Here is a 20,685-nt window from a genome sequence, read left to right as displayed (position 1 = left end):
ACGACTGGCGACGACTAACAGCGCATCTGCCGCCCCCCTCTTGACTCCCGAAACACGCAGCGCAGTGCGCCGTCTCCCAGGCCGGCGTGCACCACACGGAGCCGAGGGACGGGGGGGGCCCGGGGAGGACAGCGTCCCCGAAACGGGGCCGGGCGTGGCCGGGGTGAGGCACACTTGAGGGCGGCGGGCATCAGACGCCTCCCCGCAGACGAAACGGCGACCCAAACCCCCGCAAACGGCGACACGGCGTGTGGAATAAAGTCCTGCTCGACACGCTCCCCCCCCGCCTCCTCTCCGCCGTTCTCCGCGGGTGAGGATTAAGGCCGCAGTATATGCGCGGATGCGGTGATGCCCAGGGCCATGTGAGACTGCCCGTCCTCCGCCGCCGCTGCTGCTGCTGCAGAGCTGCTCCCCTGCAACCCGAGTACCAAGGACACCACACTGAGAGGTAAGACTGGCCCTGCAATACCCCACTCCCACCCCCCCCACCCCCTGGGGGGGGCGCTGGCTCTGGGCTCGACCAGCGGGGACCCTGACTGACTGGGAAAACCATCTGGGGGGCAAACAGTGAGAAAGACGACGTGCACTTTATCGACCGGATTGTCGGTGGGGGTAATTCCGGATTACCTGTGCACTGTGTGTGTGTGGGGGGTGTATATACACACTTGTGGTCAGTTTTGTGGAGTGAGACGCTGCGTACGACGCGAATCGAGGGAACTTCCTCGGAAAATCGCGTTGCAATAACACTCATGATGATTACGCTCTGTTTGACTGGTTTGACAGGTGACTGTATGTAGCAACGCGATGTTTATGGACGCCTGAGTGCTGGAAACGTACCGTTTGATGAGGTCCATGTGGTTCAGAATGAGAGCAAATTTCTTTTTAAATCACACCGTGGGTCTGACGCTTCACACCCGCTGTGTCTTCTGAACATGTTATATTAACAGTTATATATATTTATGAACAGTTAAATATTCTGAACAGTATATATATATAAAAACAACATTCTGGATGAGGATGAATTCATCTTCAGGCAGGGTAAGCAGTACTTTTCACACGCGAGAAGCTGCTCCAAGATAAATGCAGGGGAGTGGAAATATTAAAGTTATGCCGTTGGGTGCGTAATACCCCAGCAGTCTGAAAGCGCGTAGTCCCAAATAATCGTTTTGATTTAATCTCAATTTTTAAATTTCTCAGAAACACCTCAGTGGTGGACAAGCTTGAAGGTTATTTCAATTTCATTTTCAGGGCGAACTTTTCACGGAGTTTGTTCTGGGGTTGCAAATAAGAGGCAAATAACTGAGCGCACTTGCGCAAGTGTTTTGAGTCTGCGGTCGACTCGGGTGTCTTATCCAATTCAGTGCTGTCTGGAAATGCGCTTTTAGAAGCGGATACAGGTTGCCAGCTGGATACTGTATAGGTTCAAACCGTCCTTCACCCGGGGAAGCGAAACGCTTACAAGTGGGATTCCCTCAGAAGGGCAGGAAAATCTGTTTTCAGTCCTCTAAAAATTTCAAGTCCTGCTTTGTTCTCCTTTTTGAATACGCGGGTTACTTACAGTAAATAACGCAGAAGACGTCTTTGGTTTTCCGCTGCGTTGCAAATTGAACATTTTAGCCCTGCAGAACAATTCGCCGTGCTTGTATTCGCTGCTGAGTGTTCAAAGCATTTATCTCGGTTTTAAAGGAAAAGGAAGAGTTTTGAGCGACATTTCTCATTCTTACAGTGCTTCTACAAAATTGACTCTTGTGTATGAAATGCATTTTCCCGAAATTGTACCGCGGGTATGCATAGCTGACGGACCTGCGCTAAGATCCACGCACAACGTGAATAAAACAACAGCAACCTCAAAACCCACAGGACATGAATGAAATGTTACGTCACCAGCATTATTTTAATATTCATGTGCATATATGTCAATAGCGTAGTAAAAATACTGCTGGACTACTTTGCAAATTCGACGACGATACGCAAATATTGGTCTGAATATACATCCAATGATTCTTCTCCCCATGAATAAATTTAAAAGTATTGATACTGTATATCAAATTGCATATTTCTTGTATGAAAATAAGTACTAAGAACCGGAATCTAAATTCCTACTACCGGCAGTAAACGGAGTCTGACTTTCTGAAACCTGCTGTAATATGAACGCTTTCTCCTGTCTGACATTTTTAATCGTTGTCCGTCCGTCTCTTTTCAGCAGAGCCACGTTAAAGGTGTGAAAGTACGAATTGACATGATAGCACTTAGCGTGCTTCTAGCTTCTTAGCAAAAAAAAAATCCCATCATTTTGACAATACAATGCAAATGTGCATGTCATGCGAGACACTACTGTAAATTGCATGTCCAAACGTTTCTACAGAAACTCGCGGTGTTTGGAGAACTCTTGAGCAAGAACAGCGAACCGGAGCTGTTCAGGGTGCTGAACGCTACTATCGATATGTATCCTCTGAGCCCAAAAGGTATTTCACAGGCTACCCCCAATTCAAGGCATTAACGCTGTGATTCCTTCAGTGGTACCGTCCGGGTGTCATCACGATCTGTGCAGTTGGGTCACTTTTGATTGGCCTGACAGTAGGTTTACTTATTCAGATATGTAGCTTGTCATGATATTCACAATAATTATAGTATTGGACATACATCCAACATGTTTCCAATGCCATAAGGTTCTGAACACTATGAATTTTGCTGTTGTGTCTGGCATTGATATAAAATTTAACTGCATGTTAAATGTGTCTGCTGTGTTTCACAGCACAAACAGGTCTTCCATGAAATTTACTCAAAACTCCCAAGCTGGCTCCAGAGTTGCATTCTGCAGTCTGCGTTTCACACAGCTTGAGTTGGCATTAACAGTGGTACACAGTCAGCTGTGACTTGTACCTCTGCAGACCTGCCAATCAGAAGGCTGGGAGGCCAGGATCTGACTTCGTGCCTTGGAGCTGGTAAAGAAAACCTAAAGATACTTTCGGCACCTTTAGGAGTCTCATTAGAGCAGAAGTTGGCAGCCCTGTTTCTGGGGGGTCCACTGTATTTGATCCAGTTGAGCTCTGAATCTCCAGTGTTAACTGATGACATTAACTGGTCTGCTTATTTATTAAGACTTTTGGTTAACTTGTTTCTGCGCTTAGTCTCGAGTTTCAGAAATACCTCCACCTCCAAGGTAACACTCTCCAACTGGTCTTAAAAGATGATCAGTTTATATAAAGCCGACAGAACTGGGGAAACACAGCTGAATGGGGACAGAAAACCCAAGAAGTATTTACAACTCAAACCTGATTCAGCTAGCCTGTGATTAACAACCTGTGTGCAGCTCGAAACAAAAGATCCCGTTTCCCTCATTTGCAATCGCCTTCTTGCAGTAACCTTATCGTTAAGTAGTTTCTGTTCAGTTTTGTGTTCAGGCTGAGCATGTAGGTCAACAAACATTACAGTTTCACCTTACAAAGCGTTAGTTTTAGTTTTGCGATTCATAGAAAAGTTGCCTGGATTCCGGCAGAACAAAGCACTGGCCAATGTGCTATACATCTCAAGCACAAGTTCAGACAGAATCTGGAGCCCCGAGTGAAACATCTGTTCGGCCTTTTTGTCTGATGAGCGATAGCTTGGCAGAATGGCACCGCTGATGTGTTTCCCACCCTGAGCTCTGCAGCTGGGTGCTGTGTGAACTTTCAGAGCTGGCACGTGACGTGGGACTGGATTGGAAAGGCAGGAATCCGAGTAGAAGTGTAAATGAATTCAAATGAGAAATTCATTAATTCGTGAACTTCTCAAATTGATTGAAGAAAGATAACCGACCCTAGGGCTGTCACTATTCGTTATTTTTTTAAATCCTAATACGCTTAAAAAAAATATTGTGGAATTTGAAATTGAATTCTGTTAAGTGTTCATTTACCTAAGCGGAGTGAGATGAACAGTGTTTCACACTGCACGGTTGGTGAAAGGTATTGGCACATGTTGCTGTGTTTATCTGGAAAACAGTTGTAAGAGGCAGCAGATCTGCGTCCTGTTTCAGATTACCCTACTGTCACGTGTCTGCTGCAGCTTTTTACTGTGTGAAACTGACTCGAGCATTGTTATTTCAAGGAATATAATCCCTACCGAATAACCAACTTCAGTTCCGAGCAGTGTATAATCTATAATTTTGCCAATTTTAATAATAACTAGCAAGCCAGCAAAAGCTACTGTCTTGTAATAATAACCAGGGGTTTATTTACTATGGGGTTTGAGAATACCTTGCAAAATAGGATCAAAGAGATCTGTGTGAGTTGGTTTTTTTTTTAACTGGGTGCTGAGAATACATTTGATCTTTTTCACTATCGTAGTACATTGTGTTTGTAAAACAACTATAATTAGCAGGGAATTGCTGATAAATAGTGGTGTTACTATATTTTGCCTGAGCGCCTGAGAGCTGTTAAAAGGATAGATTGCATGACAGCCCCTTGTTAAAGAGAGAATCTGACAGAGTTTCCAGTAGATGGTAATGTGGTTGGCAGGGAGACCTCACTTTAACATGACCTTGGTCATACTTCTAACCATTAACACGATTTATGTGCAGCACAGAAATCACTTCATTCAGTAAAAAGCAAAATGTAGTATTTTGCCTACAGTATTGTCTTGACAGTGAACAATCAGTGATAAAGGCTTCACATTTGGGTCCTAGACTTTGCCTTTGCCATTTTGGTAAAGAGCCAACAGCTATGTGTGGGCTGCTTAGTTTGATTCCTGGTAGTAAACATTCGTAGTTGGTTAAAAGAGTAAAAAATGATTTTAAAATGACTAATTTGTCAAATTTTAAAATGAAACCCTGTAAAGGTGTATGCTCTGGACCATATTCAATATGTTATTCACCTCAGAAGTTAATTGGCTGTAGTAAAGGCTGGAGAATGGATAACTGGGGTACTGTATGTAGACACACCTGTTATTAACTCTATGATGCCACTTATCAAGGCCTTAACAGCAATGTAGATTGATAAAGCAAGTAAATTATGACAAGTGGCACAGCACAGGCCAAAACAAAGTTTAATGGCTTTATTGTGTACTAAGATATTTCCAATGTATGTCTAGCATTGTTTTCCTTTCATTATAACTGGGGTTTTGTCATCCTGTGCAGAATGTTCCTTAAAAAGGTGTCTTGTATTTGTCAGTCTTTACTCTAATTATGCATGCTGTAAGTCATTTATGCTTTATGGATTAGTGACAAAAAAAAGAATGCTGACCGATCTGAAGGGTTGCCTTTTTATTTTTTGCTATGTTTGTACAAGTTGTCAGATAAAATTTGAAACCTGGCTGCGGGTAGTGGGTCATGGGCTCTCTATCGCAGTGTTAGGCAGTGTATAGACTGGCTGTCAGGACATGATGAAACCCAGTCCTAGCTGGAATACTGTGGTAGAAGCATTTCAGTTTGTTTCCTTTTACAGTCAAGGAACTGTGTCCCTCTGTAGCTTTAAGAGAAGTGCTTTTCTCTTAAGTGGTGTTACAAACTCATAAAAACTACATAAGGGATCTGTAAAACCGCACAACTTAAGAAGGCCTTGTTTTCAAAGTATTTACTGTAGAATGGTTACAGCAAAGCAGTGCAGTAAACACTGTAAAATCAGTACAAAATTTGGGGGAAAAAAGCCAGTGATAAACTTCAATATTAAACATGCAGGGTGTTTTGATGTCATTGTTATCACTGTGCAGAATGCTGATATGTACAGTACCTGTTTTGCTTTGTCTCGGGTGCTGTTTGAGGACCTCTGTTAAAGGCACATAAAAGTGGATAGTGGAAACAGCACTTCCAGTCCAAAGTTCATGATCTATTTAGCAGGGGTAATACCTCAGAATCACCTGCTCTTGTATGTTAGAGTCAGTTTTTATTCATTTAAAATTGTTAAAAAACAGAATGAAGCAGACCAAAACAACCTGACAATTTAATGTTGTTGAACCGCAAAATCTCCGTATCATCATTGCCTGGAACCAGTGATGCCAGGAGAGCAGGTGTGGAGATTCCCAAAGCAGAGCCATCATCATCGTCTTGTTAGCTGCAGCCAGACCAGCCAATTAGATCTGTTTCTGCATCAGGGAGAGGCCGAGACTGGAGTTTTCATTCAGCAGGAGCATGAGCTGAGGGCAAGGAGCATTAGAGTAGTGCACAAAGAGGAGGAAACCTTTTTCTTAAGTAATCCTATAGCTGGACACTCCCAAATGTGTACAGATTTGGACAGGAAGGGTACAGAAGGGACCAGGGGGAAGGATGGGGTCTGTGAGGGGTTTGGATCACTGTCTGAAGAAGTACTTTGTTCATTCTCACTGCAGACTGGAGAATTTGATATGAACATCCTTCCCTTTTCATATTAATTTAGAAATGTGACAATGTGGTCTATCCCACTACACCATGGAGGGGAAAAGGAATCGTAGAACTAAAAACTCCCAGCAGGGCAGCGCATTCGTTTATATTACCGAGACGCAAACCTGAACAGAATGGGAGAAGTGAGTCTATCTGCTCAGGTCAGGGTCTACCCATTTAAATATTTTGCTAAATTTGTTTATTCTGATGGTTATTAAGGAAGAGGTAATTTCACTTCAGAGTGTCTGGAGTGTTTGTCTAGCACCACAGTTGGAAGTGGGCTGGTTTTCTTCAAAGCAGAATTTAAAGGTAGTTCTGAAGACCTGGACCAACTAATTCTACACCCTGATAGCACTCCAGAACCTTCATAAATAGCTAGCAGGTGAGGCAACTGCCTTTATCAACTGCATAGAGTGAAAAACAAGACTGAGTATTGTTAACAGAAATGGGAGAGGAAAAAATAGATTGACAGAACTATTGAGCAAGAGGTACCAAGGACAAGGCAAACAACAGAGGTTTAAGTGGACATCCTTGAATAGAGACCCTAGATCCTGCAAAATGGAAAATAATGTGCCCATATAAGGATGCCCTTGGATAAAGCCTGTCTGATCATGAGCTTATCTAGTCATGTACTGTAAACCTCCAGCTGGCATGAAAGCACCTTAGCGTGCAGCTTGGTATCCGAGCCAATGAGTGACATGGGTCGATAGCGTGCTCAAAGAGCGTGACCTTGTCTGATTTTCAACAATAAGGATGAAACGCTCCGAAAGGCAGCTTTGTGAATGGCAGCATGTGTAAGGCTGAAGCAGAACTGGAGCCACAGTCGGGTAAGATTCAGGAGGGGGTGCCGTCAGTGCCAGGTGACTGGTCCTTTGTCGGGTTCTGATTAGCGCAGTCAGAGACGTGGGCGTCTCCAATACTGCCCTGCTAAATCTGCAGGAGAGAAACATGGTAAATAAAGAGATTGGAAGAACCTCATAAAGCTGCAGACACAGCTGTTGGTCCTTGAGTGAGAAACTTGACCCCAGTTGCTCCAGTCCACCTAGGTGTGTTGGTAGGAGATTAGCACTTTGGGAGGCAAATCCCTGCTATGGGCTGATGTCCCTTCCAGAATGGGAGTCACCTGCTCCCCACGTAACACTACAGAACCAGGCTGGGATCCTGACCTTTGTGTTCAGGTACTTTGCCTTTGCTTAGCAGTCATTTATTGGATATCGTAAAACAGACACAAACATGTTAGGCCTGTGTGAGATTGTAATAAACCAGTGGGTTTTTAAATTGCTATAACTCAAAATTAAAATGCTAGACCACAGAATGTTCATTGTTTTTAGACATTTTGTTTTTCCATGTGGCAATGCCAATTCTTCTGAGCATTTAAGAAGATTTAACAGTACAGACCCAGCTATCTGAAACATTCAGAACTTCTATTTAAAAAAATAAATTGCGTCTATTTTAAGATTTTTATATTATAACCTTTAATTTTCCTTCCTTTTACCATTTTTTTTAGTAGCAGTCAAATGGGGGAAAAAAACATAGAAGCATAAAATTAATCTTGCTCAAACAAAGTGCCTCCTACAAAATCATGAATCATCATACCAGGGTGAGCATAGTAATATCCTGCTAGTAAGAACTCAAAGGGCATCCATTTACTGCAAACAGCAGTTTGAATATTAAATCATTTCTTTTCTTTTTTAGAGTGGATTTTTGTGTGTGTTATCTTGACACTCACAGTATATAGCAGAACCACACTTTATTTGTGAAAATATGCAATTTTCATGCCTTTTTCCAATTAGCATTATGTTTGTTAGACCAAAAAGGTCTTTTAAGGCATTCAGCTATTTGGTATCTTGCTAAATTAAAATGTTGTTTTCATTATGTATTGTATGAATGCACAATCTAATAACCTTTATCTGCATTCCCAGCAAAACCTTTTGGAATCACCCCTGAACAAGGATAAAATAATCTGCTAACTCCTGTTTGTCTCAGGAAAGAAAATATTTTTTTCACTGGATTTCCACCTACACAATGACTATGCAACCACTGATGTCATTGTGGATTTAATGGTGTATCATCTTGGCAGCAGGGTGTACACAGTATATCCACATATAGCCATGATGCAATAAAAAGCATTTGCTTTAAGGTCTTATGGTCCTGCAATCAAGATGATTGTCATTTAATACCGAGCTTTCATATGTTTCCACTGAGCTTCTGGGCTCCGTGGTAACGACTACACCTGGGAATACTCTAATCAGATGCAAAAAGAGCTTGTACTGTCCAGGGAGCAGTAAGACACGAAAAGGAAATTCCTTTGTATAAAAGGCCAGCCTTGTACTGAAGGCACACAAACTATCAGCAGCTACATCTATCCTCTGTGTTCTTTTCTGATTGAATACCATGCCTGTTGCTTGTTCTTCTCTTATTTGTTGGTTCCCCTTCGATCATTTTCCAGGACTGTTCCTCCTGAACAGACGTGGAAGGGTCATTATCGTGACACCACGCCTTTCTGTCTCAGGAAAACAGTGCAGATACCTCTGCTGCACCTCCCAGCGTTGTGTCCTGTCGTGCTTTTGGGGTCTCCTTTCTGACGCCACCTTTGCATGGTTAGTTAGTGTGCGTTGTAAGTAGGTCTCAAAAAAAGGTAAAAAGAAAAGAAAATAGTTGTTAACACGCAAGTACAATCTCAAGAGAAAAGGAGAGGGTTCTGTCCTGTCCTTTAAGTTAGTTCTTGGCATCATCACATCCTCTTGAGTTTTCATAGCCTGTGTTACTTGTATGCCCCATCTTAGAGGGATTCACATTAACGTGAGGATCTTAAGAGATGTACAGTAGCTGGAAGAGTCTTAGCCAAGCAGAAACCTGTTCTGTTCTGGTAGTGTCAGACCGAACCCTTGGGACATGACGTCTGAAAATAGACAAGGCGGGTGAGTTGTCTTATTTAAAGATGGTGGTATGTTAAAGGTAGTGCAGTAAAGCCCAGGGTCCCAGGTTTGATTCTGGCTTTGTAGACTTGTCTGTGCGGAGCGTGCATATTCTCCTTGTGTTTGTGTGAATGTTTGCCAAGTGTTCTGCTTTCCTCCCACCTCCCAAAGCAGTGTTTCCCCCATCACTTACTGGGCCATGAGCAGAGTGGATATACCTGTACAGTAGCACCTTTCACAGGCCATGGGGTCAGACAAATACAGAAGATTAAAGGAATTCTGATATTAGTAAACTTTGTTGTTTTTTTTCCTTTTGTACTTAGAGCCACAGATCAGTATATAGGCCTTCATACAAAGAAAAATGACTGGTTGCTAATTCAAGTTTAGGAAACTTGAGGCTTGTTTTCCTGATGACTCAAGCTTGCGTTGGCACTATTTATTTCTCTTTCTAGTTATGGGAGCTATTTTGCTATTATCTTCGGGGAATAACTTGGGAAGGAAATAATACTGTGATTCACTGTTCCATTGTCTATCCGCTGTTCCATTGTTGCGGCACCTTGAGTTTAGAGAACAAGTCCACACACCTGAAGTGGACTGAGGCGTATCAACAAAAATGGTAAGCACTTATTGATTTGACTGAGGACCAGAACTGTAGTGAGGGGACATTCTGAATAACCGGGCTGGACCAGGCTGATGTGCACATCAGAGTCCTATAAGTGACCACTCCAGATAAGCCAAAGGCGCCAACTGAGGTGCAACTCAGAGCAAGAGGAAATACCACACCTTTATAATGACCTGAGCGGACCACTGAAGACCCAATTACAACACCGCACAGTGAAATAGACTTGTATAATAATGAACTGTCCCATTGAAGTCATTGGTTTTGTGTTTGTAAAAGACTGGTTGCAACATCCAGAAGAAAATACTAGTGCCATTCTCTGGCCAAGCGCATGAAGGGTAGGTGACCAGCAATACCTGTGACATAATTCGAATAAAACGAAGAGTGAAAAAGAAGAGTGAAATGTGGGAAGTGGAAGCAGTGGAGAGGTGCACTTACAGCTGAGAACAGGTGGGTCTTCTTCATAACGAGGGGTTATGGGAGTATGGAGAACTCATGTCGTCATACCTATAACCTGTTTTTTTAAGAATCCATGGGATGAGATTCAATTGGATCAAACATCTAAATAATCAGATCAGTTATCTACGAAAAACAAATGGACTAGGTGGGCCAGATTGCTTGCTCTTCTTGTCCCACTTCTTATGTTCCAAGGAGAGCTGAAAGAAAAAAAGGATAAGACGTTGCATTTGCAAAACAGGCTGTGATCGTTCTCCATTTTTTTCCATGGTTTGAAGGATTTCTAATCAGCTTGACTGAGCACTCCAATCCTTACTCCGCACAGGGAGAGCGAGGACCTGCATCTACCTGTGTTTTTTTAACTGGAGAGGGTGTGAGAGCAGGTCACAGGTCACAGGTCACAGGTCACAGGTCACAGGTCACAGGTCAGGGAGAGCACATAGTCCTGGCTGTGCAATATTTAATGTCCGTTTTTAAAGATGCCTTTTGAAAAGAGCCACCTGGCTCCATGGAGCCTTAAAGGCGACTCAGCACTTGTTGTAGGAGCCCTACTGCACAGCAAGATCACAAGCACCAGTCCAGCTAAACGGGCTGCTGTTGCGCAGTAAGCCAAGGTGCCCTCGCTCACTCCTGCGGGACTTGGCCAATGAAACAGTCCTGCCAGGGGAATGTTGCTCCCAGCGGGTTATTGATACGTCCGACGTTCACTCTGTCATCATCTAGACTTTAGGGACCAGCGTTCGCTCTGAACAAGCACCTTCGCTGTGAAACCACCTGGGGGCTCTAGCTCGGCTTCGACTGCACCTCACGTCTTGGCGGTTTTTCCACATCTGGCCCCTGGTGTGGTTTGTGAAAGTTAAAAGCAGAAGAGGAAGATCGCGGATAGATCTCAGTGCAGTAGGCCAGTCTGCAGTGTTCTAAAGATACAGTACATGCAACGCAATTCTAACATTTGGAACAAAATCCAACTTAGAACATTATAACTGGGTAATATCAGATTAGTCGCTTTATTTGTTTAGTTTAAGGTGTGTAAATTTAGTCTGACTGTTTCGTACTTGTGCCAGTATTGCAAGCAGGCCAGAATAACATAGAATTCAGGAATATGTGCCAGATTTTGCCTGTGCAAAATCTTACACAGGCATATTTACATGCAATCAATCCTGGGTTTCACAATCTAAGAACGTCTGACTGTACCATCCTTATAATTTGTTTATTGAGCCATTTGTGCTTTCTGGCTGTTTAAGTGTTGCTGTGTTGCTGGAATACTGTTAATGTTTCAGCACTGCTTGTATAGCGGGATCTAATATTCCTTATCTTCCCCACAAACGTTTTGTTTGTTTTGGGGGGTGGGTGGGGGAATAATGTATGAGATGGACAAAATGGGTTCTGGTACCTTTCCCGAGGTCTTTAATGTATAACACTATGAAATTCTTAATGGTGACTTACAGTATAGTAGTGACATTTTCCAGTTTCCTTTGCTGGTCGTTACTGCTATTGTGCCCCTGTCAAGAAGTGTAGGAGCACTAATGGCAAACCTGACGGTGCCAGGAGTACTCGGAAGAATGACAAGAAACGAGTGTGTTTAAAAGTGTAGACCTCTGTGAGCTTGTGCTTTAACCCAGGACTTCATGAACACAATTGGGCGACCAAGGCCTGTGGCACTGTGTGGCTTACATGCCAAGTCGCGTAGCTGTTATTAAAAATGGAGACTTAACTCCTCCTAGTTCATGCTGTAATATAATACATGTATAAAGCCTGACCCAATCCCTTAAGTTAGCAAGGCTTGGATGAGCCTTCTATATATAGACATAGCCAGTGGCTGGGAACAGTGCATGCTGAAAAAGATATTTACCTCTCTCACGGTATCAAGCAGGAACTCGTAGCGGGTGAGTGCCTCTGTGGTCAGTTAAGAGTCATAAAGGGAATGTTGTGATTTATAGCAGAGCTCCGTATCAAACTGACGTGGAGCTTGAGGAAAGCCTTAGAATCTGTATTAATATTCGGAAGAAACATTGACCACTTCACTAAAATACAACTGGAAATTATCGTACTGAGATTAGGTAATGTACTTGGTTAATTAATATACTGGGATCACACACCTTCACAAAGAAACATTTGAAATGGGGAAAAATACTATACATAAACATGTTGTGGGTCAGGGTAACTATAATTGAAAACCACTGTAGAAAAGACGTCAAGTATAACTATCCATATAGCTGGTTAACAGATCTGACAAGTCTGTAGCTGCTCTAGGAGATTTTCATGTGTTTGCATGGATACTTGATCCCATTATTAAACGGAATGCTAAGAACAACAATGCTAACAGGTTTTGTTTAAAATGCATATTTTCTGATTGGCTCAAAAATATGTTTCTAGTAAAACAGTCAGCCAAGGCTTTAACTGTTACAGCGGCGGTCCCTGTCGTGTTAAATCGATTGTGCTCTCGGGCAGTTGCACTGGTTTTATTGTTCAGCTGGGTCCGGCTCACATGTTCACCATGTGTCTACTGTAGGTGTTTCTGTGCTGAGCTTTTCGGTGCCTTCTGTGTTTTGCAGGAAGTTTATGAATAAGCAGCAGAAGCCAGTGCTAACAGGCCAGAGGTTCAAAACCAGGAAAAGGGGTAAGTTAGAATCTGGGACATCATAGGAGAAGACAACTGCCGGCACTCTTTGTTAGACTGCCTCACTAGTTTTTGCTTTTTTTGTCTTCACTTTAAGTAATTCTTTTTTTATCTGTCAAGAGTTACCATGATATTTAAAAAGCTTCTTGATATTTAGATAGTAAAACAAAGAGCAAATTTGTTGGAAAACCATTTTCATACATCATAGTTTAACTCAATTTTTCTTCATTTACAATTACTGTATATGCTGGTTAAACAGAAAGTACAGCTAACTGTGTGTGTGTGTTTTTACACTGCAAGGGCGTTGCTGTTTAGCAGGTCACATTTATAAAACGTGTTCTCCGTGACTTAAATACTAGGAATAATGTCAGACAGGTACGGTAGGTTCAAGCAGTGATTGGCACACATCACTAAATTTCTCATGTCTCAAGGGAGGATGAGCGTTAATAATAAGGCCAGTGCTATTTTTTGATTGTAATCAACCAATTTTTAGCCTTATCTTTGTTGTATTGAATATTTATATGTCTGGACTCACACCATTAAAGCATACTGACTTATTATGATTATGTCCTGTGCCCTTCACTGGTAGTCAGTGCTAATTTCATTGTAATAAGTGGATATTGTTTGAAATGATCAGACATTTCCACCGTTTTAGTTTAGTTAGATTAAACTGAGAGTTTCTGCTTTATAGCTACCGAGGAAACTGGATACCACAAACCCTAGCATACCCAACCTATTTCCAAATAAAAATAAATGCATACTCAATAGTCAATAACAGGAGATGCATCTTAAAATGTCAGGGTGCTGAACTTGTGGTTTTGTTTTTTCCAGATGAAAAAGAGAAGTTTGAGCCTACCGTGTTTAGAGATACAATCATTCAGGGGCTCAATGAAGCTGGGAGTGACCTGGATGCTGTAGCCAAGTTTCTGGACGTTGCAGGGTCAAGACTAGATTATCGTCGCTATGCAGACACCCTCTTCGATATCCTCATTGCTGGGAGCATGCTTGGTAAGTGTGGTGAAAAGCAGATACTGTACAAGTTTGGATCGGTCTATTCACTAGGTATGATGAAGTAAGTAGCTCTTCTAGTTGGACTACTTCACAAGAGTTCATCTTGGTACACCTGGTAATCAACCTTACACATGGCAGATATGCTGTATCTATTACGCAGTCTGGCACAAAGAGTGATCTACAAGGAGTGACAGGGCTGTTAAGTACAAGTTTAGGAATTTGAATTGCTTTTGATGGCTTGCTTCAGGGAAATGAAAATGAGAAGTGCCGTCGGAATTTTGTGTTGAATTTCACGTGCCCAGTTTATTTTGAATAAATGCAACTATTTGCTTGGTGTTTGCAATTTAAAACGATCAATCATACCATTGTTTTTATTGTTTAGAAAAACAAGAAGCATATTTCTGAGCGCTGAGAAATTCAGATAGCAGATTCTGTTGGATTTCCTCATCCACATTGTGTGGTTCTGAGTAGGATACATACTCCCATTACTAATCCCTTATGCTAAGGTTAGGGGTTTCACATAGATTAAGTGGCAAAACGTTTAGAGGCGACTTCAGTTTGAGAGATAACAATGTCCCAGTAACTTATGTACTGTAAGTGTATTGCAAAATATGTATTTTTTACTTGAGCCATCATTTAAAATTAAAAACATTTGTGGGCCTCTCACTTTACTCGGTGAAGGAAGGGATACTTAAGACCAAGAAAGGAGAATAAACAGGTATGTATTTCATCACTTCTGTAATAGCGTGCCTGTCTGAAAGTCTGCATTAAATTCAAAGTATTGTATTATCTCTCATTGTATATTGTTTTTCTGCACTGCACTACCACAGCATATTTGAGCAGTGGGATTTGATAGGAATGAAAATAACTTTAATGGAGTGTTTTAGGACATGGAGTCTTTTCTCATGTAACTTAACTAAGTAACTCAGTTTGTTGTGAAACACGTTATTAAAATTATGCCTTCAAGATAGGTTTCCACCCTACAGTAAGTGTTTTCATTAAACTTTAAGTCAGACTTCCTTAAATCTCTTGACTAACCACAGAGTAACTTACCAGAAGGGAGCAGATCTCCCTTCTGTGAATGAGTTAATTCTCTTGGGGCATCGTCTCCTGGGCAGTCTCTGTAAATTCCATTAATGCTAAATGACTTAGTGTAAACCTATATAAAGAATTTGAACTGAATTGATCTTGCCTTTTAGACGAAAATGCTATCCAGAGTGGCTCTTGTACACAGTATATCACCTAGACATACATGTACACACCCCATCAAAATGTTTACTGCAGAAGATGTCCGCTGGAATTCTGCATAGTGTGACTGTAATATGTGCTGACTGCTTGTCAAATACTAACGGTACAGCAGATCTTTTTGTAATAACAATCCTTATAAAAGTACGGTGAAGCAGTCCATAGCCCTCTGCTGTGTTAAACTGTCTCCGTGCACGGTACTATGAAGTCCCTAACCTTGCTATACTGCTGCATCAAAACCTCTGTCCATTCCATCTCTGCTGTGGCTCTGAAGAGGAAGCTAGCCCAGGTTATTATGCCCACGCAAAAAGTATCCTGTGAGGCCAGGCAGATCAGTGCCTTTTTAATCCATTACTATAGCACAGAAACAATGGCATGAAAAGAGTTAACAGTATGATATTAAATCCTGTTTTTTCCCCCAACAAAATATATATTTTGGAGAAATGCAAAGAGCGACTTTGTTTGCTCTGTCCATTGTCTACTCTGAGGCCTTGGGTTCAATTCCTACTGTCTGTGTGGAGTTTGCATGTTCTCCCCGTGTTCATGTGGACTTCCTCTTGTTGCTCCAGTGTTCTCCCACAGTCCGAACACATACTGGTGGGTTAATGGGCCTCTGGGGAAACTGGCCCTGGTGCGTGCGTGTTTGTGTTTGTGTCTGTGTCTGCACTGCGATGGACTGGCGTCCCATCCAGGATGTATCCTGCCTTGTGGCTGTTGCCTGCTGGGCTAGGCTCTGGCTCTCCCGTGGCCCTGGATTGGATAAAGCGGTTCGAAATGGCCGGATGGTTTAGTGTGGCAGGCCAGCTGCAGTGAGGGTGGTATTTTCAGCTGACCTGTCACTAGAGACTGTTAGGAACTCTATTATCAGTGTAGTCACACAGAAAGTGCATTATTATTCTTGTTTATTCATTGCTGGAGGGCTAAGAGGGACTTGCAGTGGTAGTTGATTATTGAGCTTGTATTTTAGCACAGGTCTTGGTTTTCACGGATGCTCTTGCTGAATAAAGACTCCTTTTGCACTCGATCCTGCTGTCCACCGCGAGATTCGTGTTCTCGGGCCTCACAAGCCACCTGTTTGCAGGGAGGTGATCTTCCTGCACATCTTCTCCTCTCTTTCGCTGGGACTTCGGCAAGACCCATTGCCTCGTTGAAAACCCCGGCTGGAAAGTCGACATTTTCCCAGCAGCTCCGTTTCCTGTTCCCTGTCAGCGTGTGGATGAGTGGGTAATTAGGCGAGTTGTGCGAGTTATAAATAGATTGTATACGGAGCTTATACAATCTGTTAGTAAAGGGATGCACCAAATGAAGTGCAAATTTCATTCCATGAGCCCTGTTTCCCTGCGGGGCCGTGTAGTACTTCTGTCGTCAGTGTACTGCACCCTGCTTCACAGCAGCTCCAGCTCCATTTACTGTGGCATTCCCACACACACGGCATTATACGTTTGGCAGGCTTAGCAGTTTACAAGCGCGTGGAGTCCCTGGGATGTTTTTCTCTTTCTGTTCTGATGCTTATTAACCACTTTGATCGGGACCTTTTGTGCATCGATCCTCGCAGAGGCCGGAGTTCCTAACCGATTGACTGTCCTCCTGACGGTTATTGAAATGTAAATAAAAAAAACAGCTTTGACCTTTTATTTGTTGTTTTGTTTTTTCGGTTCATGGTGTTCATTGAACTTGTGTCAGTTTGAATCATTCAGTTCTGGCCCAGCGAGAAGCAGCAGATGAGCATGGCTCTGAGTCTCTTTTCGCTGATTGGGTTCTTGACTAAGAGCAGGTCTGCAAACCACATTGTTGTTTGACATAAGACAGTAAGACCCGTCACACGGTCTTACTGTCTTATGTCAAACAACAATGTGGTTTGCAGACCTGCTCTTGCAGACACCGGGGGTGTTTGTCATTTTGTTTGGGTGCATAATTTGAATGCTTGTAAAACAGGGGAGTCGCCATTGCACTGGGGGGGGGCAGTGTGTGGCCCCTGCGTTCAAACCCAGCTTCTTCCTCCCCACAGCTCCCGGAGGGACGCGTATGGACGACGGGGACAGGAGCAAGGTGACCGAGCACTGCGTGTTCGCTGCTGCCGAGAGTCACGCCGCGGTGCGCGGCTACGCTCAGGTGAGGCCAGGGAGCGGCAGCACTTCAGAAAGCCCTCAGAGCTGCTAATGCCCCCCAATCCCCCTCAATAATGACCTTGTAACAGGAGCTCCATCATTTCCACATAATCCCTGAAGGATTACAGCCCAAGGATAGCGCTGGCCGCGGCTCACGGGCTCCTGGAACGTGACGGGCAGAAAGACCCGGAGCTTTCCTCACGGCCTGCTGTCTTGTTGTTGCAGCCCTCCAGACTCCGATGGAATGCGTTTCTGATCATCGTGCGGTATTCAAATAAATCCACCCTGAATAATTTAGGACCTTTGTTTTTAAGAAATGAATATGCACGGATTAATTGGGTAAAATTAATGAACACTTAATTTACCCCGTTGCTTTAGTTGACCATTTTCCTTGAGTTCAGGTCGCAGTTTTGAATTTCCGTTCTGTACACCGTTTCCAGTAAACGCAGAACGGAGATCTCTGTTGGAACCTGGTGTGAAGTGTTTCTGAGCCAGAGTGCAAAAGTAATCACCATAGTCCGACACTCCAATAATGAGCATCCCTAGTGAGCAAAGACTCACTTTCGCGGGGGAGGCCAGCAAGGCCGGATACACCCTGGGAGGGACACTAGTCCATCACAGACACACAGACACGCACGCACTCACACCAGGGCCAGTTTTCCCTGAAATAAATTGGATCCTTACTCTTTTATTTATTAAATTGCAGAATATTGATGTACTCTGTTTGACTGCAAGTGTCGAATCATGTCTTTGAAAGATGTGTAAAATGTATACATGCTGAAATAATGTTAATGACATCCTTCTTATGTCGGCTTGTCAATAGCCATTAATGCTGATGGGTTTTTTTTCTCCAGGTCTTCAATAAGCTAATCAGGAGATACAAATACCTAGAAAAAGCATTTGAAGAAGAAATCAAAAAGGTACTGATGCTGGTGACACCCAACACATACTGACTGACACATTTTCAAAGATTCGAGGTTACATTTTATTTTCATCAGTGAATGTGGAAGCAGTTCCAGTAAATCCCACATTAATTACCTCTATTATGACGCAGAATCAATACATTGTTGCCAGGGTCCTTAACTCTTGTGATCTCTTTTCTATCGTGCGTGTTTAGTGTGAGCTGACTGACATTAATACGCACGCACACTAGTCCTAGCGTTGCTCATGAAAGCCATGTACTTAATTATTACTTTACGCATTCTGAAAGCCAAAGAGATGTGATGATCGTTAATTATGTATTTTAATGAACAGATATTATAAAACATCATTAGTCTGTGAGTTTCTGAAAAGTATGTGGCGCTCTTTATGCGCGTATATTGCAGAGGTATTCTGAAGTACAAATGTACAATCCAGTAATGAAAGGTTAGGCTTTTTAATAAATGATTAAAGGAGAGGATTGATTCTGCTTGTCTGTTGCTTGTCCATGAGGAGAAAATCATGGATCTGAGGAGCACAGCAACATAATACTTTAGCTACAAATTTAAGGTCTTGTTTGTTTTGGAAAAGCTGAACTTAAAAAAATCACCCTTTCTGGTCTTGCTAGAGGATGGAAGACTAAGTGGGAGAGTTTTAAAATCCACCCAGAACTTTACCAGGTCAATGAAGGCAATCCTTATGGGGGTGAATATAGAGTGCCCGCGAGAAGTCCGAGTGAGGACTAAAATGCTCCTCTTGGAACGGCACTGACTCGGGTCAGAATTCCTCTTCTTTTCCCGACCAGCTGCTCCTGTTCCTGAAAGCCTTCAGTGAGTCCGAACAAACGAGACTGGCAGCGCTTACAGGGATCCTCCTGGCACACGGAACCCTCCCTGCCACCATTCTGACCAGCCTCTTCAGTGACAACCTTGTCAAAGAAGGTAGGAATCATCTGCTGCCGTCTGTAGTCTGAGGTGACTCCTGTCTTCACTTCTCCTGAGTCCTTGACCCCTGTTTTCTGTTGACCAGCGAGCTTGTAGGTGTGACACTGTGCTGACTGTGAGCCTTTATTGTATTTAAGGGGTCATTTTAAGGAGTTTCAACAAGTGCACAAAAAGACTTACAGTATTGAAGGCACCACTGAAGAATACTCCATGGTGAAAACATTGTGTTGTTCTTTCTTTTTGCTTTTCAGCAGAGAAATGACCCATACTTGTTTCTTTATAAAAGCAAAAATAATGAGTTTTAGCTTTGCAGGGTGCAAAACAACAGCTTCATCCATGGTTGACCTTGAGAGTTCAAATGTGTTTGTGTCTGAACGTTAAGGTGAAAATTGATTTTTAATTAATTAAAAGAAAGTAATTAATGTTAATTTAAGTGACAAGTTTCAGGATTATTTTGTTTATTACTCTTATTAGTCTTATTTTTATTTATTTAATGGTTTCGTTCCACTGTGTAGATGCAGGAAGTCTATGGTCAGCAAAAAGCCTCCAGAAGATGCAGTGTTTAGACCTTATTATGGGCAAGTGTGTTGAAGTTTCAGGGCCCATGTGTGGATCTGGAATGAGCAGAACACCTTACAATTGTTCTGGCTGTCTTTCAAGAGCCAAACTTTTGGTTGAAGAAGGGATTCACATCAGAAATGTTTTTTTTTTCCCTGTGTCTTAAGGTGTGTTCGTTATTGCAATGCACCATGAGCAAAAAGTAGCACCTTAAATCCTTTCTCCCAAATTCCGATTTGCAGGAATCTCCGCTTCCTTCGCTGTGAAGTTATTTAAAGCCTGGATGGCTGAGAAGGATGCCAATGCAGTTACCTCAGCTTTAAGAAAAGCCAACTTGGATAAAAAGCTACTGGTATGAGCTGTGTTATATTATTTGTCCGATTACTAACAGCAGTGGTTCTAGGTACAGTGCCTTGTGTAGTTAAGTTTCTTCTTCCAGGGTGATGGTTCTGTATTGTAATGTTACACTCTAAATATGAATTTTATTTTGCATTTAAATACTACTGATGGATGAACTGCTCCATGTGACGTCTTAGTGCTCCACTGTGGGAACTTTGCATTTTAATTGCCGTTCAAACACAGTATATTTGTGAATGTAAAAAATACAGGTCAGTGTCTGTGACGAAACTACTACTAATCATTTTCAAATAAAATAAGTAGTAATTTGCTGGTATGCATCATTCTTTTATTTTGCACATTATACATTCAGATTAATTTCTTTAACAAGTGTTGCATGTTATAATTCGGGTCAGTGCAGATACCCTCAGGTGCAGAACTGAGTGAAAGAACACTGTCCTGACTCCGGCCCAGTGAGAACAAATTCCTCTACCTTCCGTCATGCACTTTCGTTTTTCTAAACAAACTTCGTGCAGAGCCTACGTTTTGTTGTGAATCTGCGTTTTTTTTTTTCATTTTAAACTGTCCCAAAACACCAGATATCAAATAATCCTTTATTTA

The 20,685-nt window shown here is 42.4% G+C and overlaps 1 protein-coding gene across 3 annotated transcripts in view; it reads left to right on the top strand.

Moving 5' to 3' along the window:
- Window positions 1–30: 30 nt before the first annotated feature.
- bzw2 (basic leucine zipper and W2 domains 2) overlaps window positions 31–20,685 on the top strand; it is a 28,164-nt gene continuing 7,509 nt past the window's right edge. Inside the window, exons 1-7 of one of the 3 annotated variants that reach the window (XM_069194741.1) lie at window positions 31–448; window positions 12,880–12,944; window positions 13,776–13,952; window positions 17,209–17,312; window positions 18,163–18,228; window positions 19,032–19,167; window positions 19,971–20,080. In XM_069194741.1, the coding sequence (XP_069050842.1) occupies window positions 333–448; window positions 12,880–12,944; window positions 13,776–13,952; window positions 17,209–17,312; window positions 18,163–18,228; window positions 19,032–19,167; window positions 19,971–20,080 (774 nt within the window). In that variant the 5' untranslated portion in view covers window positions 31–332. The other 2 variants (XM_069194742.1, XM_069194743.1) reach the window with 2 other exon arrangements.

The sequence above is a fragment of the Lepisosteus oculatus genome, chromosome 10, assembly GCF_040954835.1.
Source record: "Lepisosteus oculatus isolate fLepOcu1 chromosome 10, fLepOcu1.hap2, whole genome shotgun sequence".
NCBI classification, from domain to species: Eukaryota; Metazoa; Chordata; class Actinopteri; order Semionotiformes; family Lepisosteidae; genus Lepisosteus; species Lepisosteus oculatus.
This window is presented reverse-complemented; position numbering and strand designations above follow the sequence as displayed.